At 43.7% G+C, this 6,427-nt stretch overlaps 1 protein-coding gene across 7 annotated transcripts in view; it reads left to right on the top strand.

The window, feature by feature from the left end:
- The first annotated feature begins 59 nt into the window (after positions 1-59).
- The window catches only part of eif4g3a (eukaryotic translation initiation factor 4 gamma, 3a), a 48,135-nt gene continuing 41,767 nt past the window's right edge, over positions 60-6,427 (top strand). For 4 of the 7 annotated variants that reach the window (XM_086200080.1, XM_086200078.1, XM_086200075.1 and 1 more), the window contains exon 1: positions 60-666. In XM_086200080.1, coding sequence (XP_086056206.1) covers positions 503-666 — 164 coding nt within the window. In that variant the 5' untranslated portion in view covers positions 60-502. The remainder of the gene's footprint in view (positions 667-6,427) is intronic. The other 3 variants (XM_086200079.1, XM_086200076.1, XM_086200081.1) reach the window with 1 other exon arrangement.

Here is a 6,427-nt window from a genome sequence, read left to right as displayed (position 1 = left end):
CTCGGACACGGAGTCTGTGAAAGAGACTCGGTTGATTAGCCGAGCGAATCCGTAATTGGCCGAGAATTGCCGAATCGTCTGTCCTACCCGGACTTTTGGAAGCGGCCGCAACGCCATGTTGGGGAAGTCTCTCATCTATGTGAGGAAAAAAATGCTTCAAAACACACTTGTCGAGAAGAAAAGGTAGATCTCCGAAGGAGGTTGAAGATCGCGGCGTGCATTTCCTTTGAAGGAAACGAACCGAGCCGGTACCGTTGAGGTTCCGGACGGGCGAGGGAGGCTAACCTCCCACCGTCCCCATGAATAGCACCGCTGATCCGAACAGCGACTTTCCATGAAAAAAAGACGTTTGTGTTGCTATTCGAGCTTCGTTATCCCAGTTCGTTAAAAGGGGTTTAGGGCCTGCTTCAAGAATCTGCTACGCCTGCTGTATGTATGCAAGCTAGGTGTCATTTGTATCTGTATTTATTAGGGAATTTTTTTATTTGCTGATTTTTTTGCGATGAGTTTGCCAACGAAAGTGGTCCCCAAACCCGCCGTCGTCGCAGTTAGCGGACCTGGAAGCGGCCCCTCACCGTCGAGCCAACTGCGGGCTACCCTAGCCTCCGTGTCTCTGCCGCCGGGAGCCCCAACAGCCCCTCAGCCTGGCGCTGTACCTCCAACGCAGTATCCTTTGACTGTATGGTAATATGGAAATGATTTGCGACTTTGTGCCTTTCACCTGCAGTTATGACAGGGACCGAAATGCCTGTTTATTAGTGGTATAGTGGCGGTTGGATGCGGGAATGATGGTTTCGTATTGAGGGAACAGGGAGGGGAGGGGACAATTAGCTAGCTAGCTAAAGTTAGCTTATCAAGCCGGTGTGTAAAGCTAACGTACTGTTTGATCTGGGGATGTTTTTTTCTACTGTCACATTTGTTTATTATACAAGTCTGCCGTGTGCATCGTTGTATTGCATGCAAATGATAAATGAAGTTTGATGAACTGGCATATTTTTTGGTGTAGGAAAGCTCCCACCACTGGCGAGCTATCAGCCTTCCTTCACCGGTTAACTTACCGGCTTTGTTCAGTTACCGTTGATGGCTAGCAAGCAAGGTGCATTAGCCTAGGTACTGTGTGTTAGCGTGGGCACAGGTTCGAGAAGGCAACGTCTTCGAGCTGCAAGATGTTTCCAGGTGTTAAAGTGTGATTAAATAATAAGAAAAATGCTGACATTTATTTTGCACATCCTTGCCCATTTCACATATTGTGAGCCCAAATTCTGCCAGCTCTAAGGCCGGTGAGCTGACAGGATAACGGCCTGTGGAAGCTAGCAATCCGAAAGTAACAACCCCAGCTACATTCATGACCTTATTATCAGTTAATTATACATAGTTTTGTCGGAACATGTCGTAAAACCAGACAGACACATAGTTTTATGACTCCTGGCATGGCTCACTACTATAATGAAGCATTTTGTTTCTTGAAATGTGTCTTTAGAAACTTAACATCCAGTGCAGAGTTTCAACCAGTCCTTATAGCCATCATGACATGCAAAAATATTCCTTTACCTGTGAGTTTACACGGAGATTGAGTTGTAATACTCTACCCTACTTTTGGTGGACTGAAGTCACAGTGGTTATGTCATCCCCTGTTTTATTTACAGCATGGTGGCAGTAGTGTGAGAGAGAGGATTAGGTTGACATCTCCTGCCTGCCAGTGACAGAAAGATGGTTCTTTTGTGATCTGGCAGCTTGGGTAGTGGTTTGGCTTTGGAGTGTGATGTCTCAACCTGATTTCCTGCCGCCCACAATCACAGCGCTCTTGTGTTTCTGACATCTGTGAAGGGCAGCAAGTTGCTGGATTTGGCAGATGAAACCCACAACTGGTTTAACGTGTGTGATGGTTTTGAATGGGGTAGATAAGTAAATCAAACATGGCACAGCACATAATGGTGTCTTTGTGTCATGCAGTGTCCTTTTTTGACTCTCCAGTCTTTTGAAGTGACTGTTAAATTTACTTAACCTATTTGCAGCTGGATGGTTTTAAATGCCTATCAATTAAGAACAATAAGGCTACTAGTTTCTCGATGAATGTCTTGTGTAAGGCATGAACTTTAATAATTAGAATAATGGTAAATAGGAAGTATTTAATTTTTTTCCATACTGCTTTGTTCTGAATCCTAATTAAGTGGTAGATTAACAAGGGCTATATAGTGTGTGAGATTTTAAATATGTATATATATATATATTTCCGTGGTTTTAAAGGCTGCATGACATTGAAGTTATTATCTGAATTTCTAGTTCAAATATTTGCCTCTAACTACTTTCTTATATTCACAGCTTTGAGTATAATTATCATTGTGTTAATATTTTGCATGGAACCAATAGTCATCCCTACATCTGTGCCACGGATGGATGTTAAGTAATTATAATACATGATTATGCCCCACATCCCTAAGATCTACTTAAGTTAGATTTCATATTATATAATAGAATTTCTGACCTCTTCTGATAAAGTTATGGCTATTGATTTACCAATGTAGGTGTACCTGCGTTTCTGTTAAATGTACCAGCAGTTTCATTGTGTAACAGCCCCATAGCCACAAGATTTGCTCACAGATGACAAATTAAAGGAAGAATTAACATCATCATGAATCGTTTCATTAAAGTGTTGAGCCACCTTGAGCCCCAAGAGCAGCTTCAACAGTAGCATAGAAAAGATCCTATTAGTCTCTGGAAATGGACTGAACACCGCTCTTCCAGAAGATATTCCCACATTTTAGTTGTCATGATCTGATGGTTAAACTGTCTCTCCAAAATCCCCCATTTAGTTGGGTTGAGATCTGCTGACTTGAAAGGCCGCAGCATATGATTCACATCATTTTCACACTCATCAAATCACTGTGGATGGTGCACAGTTTTTTGTTGCTGTCCTGTCCAAGCTCGCGTTGTCCTCTTATTTGTCATCCATTTTTGTTTTATTATCCTACATTGACATGTTCAGGGGTTGGGAAATATCCGGTATGAGTGATAATTTGGCTTGTTCAGTGCATACGCCATGATACTGTATAGTCATCCAGGGTCACAGCCATACTGTACCACATAGTACCTGTCAGAAGGTCAAGGAGGTAGTGTTTCATCTTGTGGTGCTGCTTTAATTGAAGTAGTTTGCTTTTCATACTTATACGATCCCTGGACCCCTCTGTCTGTTTTGTTATAAGCCCTTCACTGGACAGTCCCACATCTGATTTTCATGTCCACAAACCATCTGAATGTTGCCATTTGTCTGACCTCTCTCTCTCCCTAGACCTTTAAGCTCAGGAATGTGGTAGCATTTTACAGTCTGTCTGGCCTGAGTTCCTTATGGATGGGAATTCCCACTTTAAGGACATTGGCTCTGGAAGAAGGTCAGGATGATCAGGCGTGTAAGTGTGCAGTGAAGGAAGGTAGCAGTTTGTTTCTGTTCCTGGTTGCCAGAGAAACACCCGGCGCATGCGTCTGCTGCTGCACTTGGCAGACAATGGCAGTGCTGCTTAGCATTCAGAGCGAGAGGCCAAGGTGGTGCTTCCCACCATCTGCCAACAAAGGCCCAGGTCACCCAGCCTGCCTGAGCCCTCCCTCACTTCATTCAACCCCCCACAACTCACCTCACCCCACTGCTGGCCCAGCTGAGAAAACTGAGACCCCCCCCAACGTACTTCCCAGGGCACCTAACTCCTCTCTCAGCTTCCATACTACACTACCTTTTATCCTTTTTTGAAATAATATTATTCCTTTTTCTGCCTTCAAACTTTACCAGTTTTAAAAAGTTATTTGTCCCGATGATCAGTGTTCTTGTTTGGGAAAAATGTGGCAGAATTTGCCTCTAAAGAGTGATGAAATTTATGCAAGCCAGGTATGCAGCTGAATGTTTCATAATGGGCACAGCTACGTCATGTATGTACCCAGCTGGTTGGTCACAAAGTACGGTAGTCCTGTATTTAAGGACAGGTGTGTGCAGCCTGCATGTGAAAACATTCTCATGAGCATACTCACTGTGGGAAGTTATAAATAAACTGCTGAGTTGGTATGAGCTAGCATGCAGGACTGTTCTTTCCAGAGAGGGAGTGACCTGGTGAAGAAGACGTTCTGCATACTGTCAGTGCTCCAGTGTTTTTATCCGAAGTGACGCTTACACACACCATTGTAGATATGTTTCTTGTATACCTGTGTTTACTTACAAGGATTGTGGTCGCATAGCTATATACTTGGTTTTACTGTGAACTTTTGGTTTGGAGCCCACAGTACTGTCATGCAGATGGCAGGGTTGGAAATGTTCACTTTAACTTGTCAACAAGAGATGCCATAGATCTTGCCAGATGCCAGTGTTTGTGTTAGAGAAACGATTGCTTAATATGTAAACAGTTGGGAAGGATCAGCGTTTTGGGAGGTTACTTCTGTAAACAGCTAAGCACTGCCTCCTTGTTCTTGGTTTACGCAAAACTGAATTAAAACATTATAATCAACCTTTTAAATGTGGTGCTTACTTGGGGGGTCAGTCTTGTTCTGGTGAGTAGTTCTGATGGCTAAATGCAATCAATGTTAGTTAAACACAGTGCTGTCAAGGTGGGAATATTGCAGTGCTATTGCATGTTGGTGTCTGTCTAAAAGTACACAGTGATGGAATAAGGGGACAAACTGTGGTGCCTCCGATCCAGCAGTGGAGGTGCTAATGGCGCCAAATTGACATCTGTATGAAAGGGACAGCGTGAGCACAGACATACATGTTGCCTGCCTGTTGGAGAATGCTGGGATAGCATTATGTCGGCATTACACCAGCGTTGTTTTGTTCTGCCAGAGGATCATAGTGGAAGTACATCCCATGTGCTTAACGCACACATGCACCCCTCACAGCTTTTCTCCATTGTCAAGGTTCCCCAACTACTAATGCTTCACCCATCTCTGGGGTCCCCCTGACTTAGGGATGCTTTATGTGGCTCATACACTTAGCTAAGCTTTAGTAGCCTTACAGCAGGGCATCCCTCTTCTGACAGCATAAGTAGCAAAGGGACAGGGCTTGAACCCAGGTCTGTGGGGTTCAGAGCATGCCCTCGGGCCACATCAGTCAGAACTCATGGTCATCTGTGGAGATGGGACTGCATCACAGGCCTTTATTGTTGTTCCTCACTTGGTGTCTCCTGTCCCAATTTCACAATTTCTTGTTCTCAGTCATGACAATATACAAATTCTGCCCATAGCATAAATTCTCCTGGCTTTGGTGATCATCCGTCTTTTTGTTTAGCACAACTTGCTAAAGCTTTTACTTGTTCCAGTGAAATATCACTTAATGGGTTAGGGCTAATTTATGGCAAAGATGGCCACAATATTTTCTACAGTCAAGTATAACTGGCTTTGGTCCATCTGCATCACTGTGAGGTAATAAATTTATGGTCTTGTTTGCGTGCTTGTTGTTCATTCAGTCTCAGCATTTGTCGTATTACATTGCTCCTGATAGGTTGAAGTCATTCACTGTCAGAATACAGATGCATTCTTAGATTTGATGGGCAACTGTTTGTCTACGGCGCTGTGGTCTGGCTATATTCGACTAGCTGAGCTGAACCACTGCTAGCTTGGCCGTCCAGTGGGAAATTGTTGTGGATGCTATCTTTGCTAACTATCAGCTGTCACTAAGGGTTGCTGGCAGCTCTCTTGATGTTTCAGTGTATCTATCACAAAGGTCAGAATGCTGGTGCACGTCAAATTTCAGGGGCACCCGGTTTGCTTGATGCTTGTTATGAGTGGTTAGTGACACTATCTTTAGTGTCTTTTTAGTGTTTGTCCCACTTCTTGTCACTGCAGTGGTTATGTCAATGCAAGCAACTTATAAGATGAGTTTGTGCAAAGGTCTGATAGTCTAACATTTCTCAACATCAACCCCTCGTTATGATCAAATGACTTTTATGATTGAAAGTGAATTTAAATTCTATAGTAAAGGATAAAAAGAGTCAAGTTGTGAAATAGCATTTAATGGTGACATTAAATTTCTCATTTTTGGTTCATTAGGAGGGCAGATAAGCTGCCTATCACCCTGAGATGAATACTTAAACCAAATGCCATCTGTCATACACATCCAGAATCATTGTGCTTAAGATTTGGTTTGTGAGAGTTGAATCCACCAACCTGCCACCTATTGTTCATACTGCAGTGAAAAAGCAGTCTCAGCAACAGCAGTGAGAGCTTTGTGAGCTCTGCTTTTATCTAGCTCTGTGTGTGTGTGTGTGTGTGTGTGTGTGTCTGTGTGTGTGTGTGCGTGCATGCGCGTATGTGTGTGTGTGTGTGTGTGTGTGTGTGTGTGTGTGTGTGTTTGGGGGAGAATGAGTGAGTTGCCAGTGGGCCAGCAGGGAGAAGGAGGGTTTGTGTCTGCACCATCTGGGTCGTCTCTGCTCACTTCCTGTGCCTCCACTCT

The sequence above is a fragment of the Aulostomus chinensis genome, chromosome 3, assembly GCF_037954235.1.
Source record: "Aulostomus chinensis isolate RoL2024-O1b breed Wild chromosome 3, RoL_Achi_v1.0, whole genome shotgun sequence".
Classification (NCBI taxonomy): Eukaryota; Metazoa; Chordata; class Actinopteri; order Syngnathiformes; family Aulostomidae; genus Aulostomus; species Aulostomus chinensis.
This window is presented reverse-complemented; position numbering and strand designations above follow the sequence as displayed.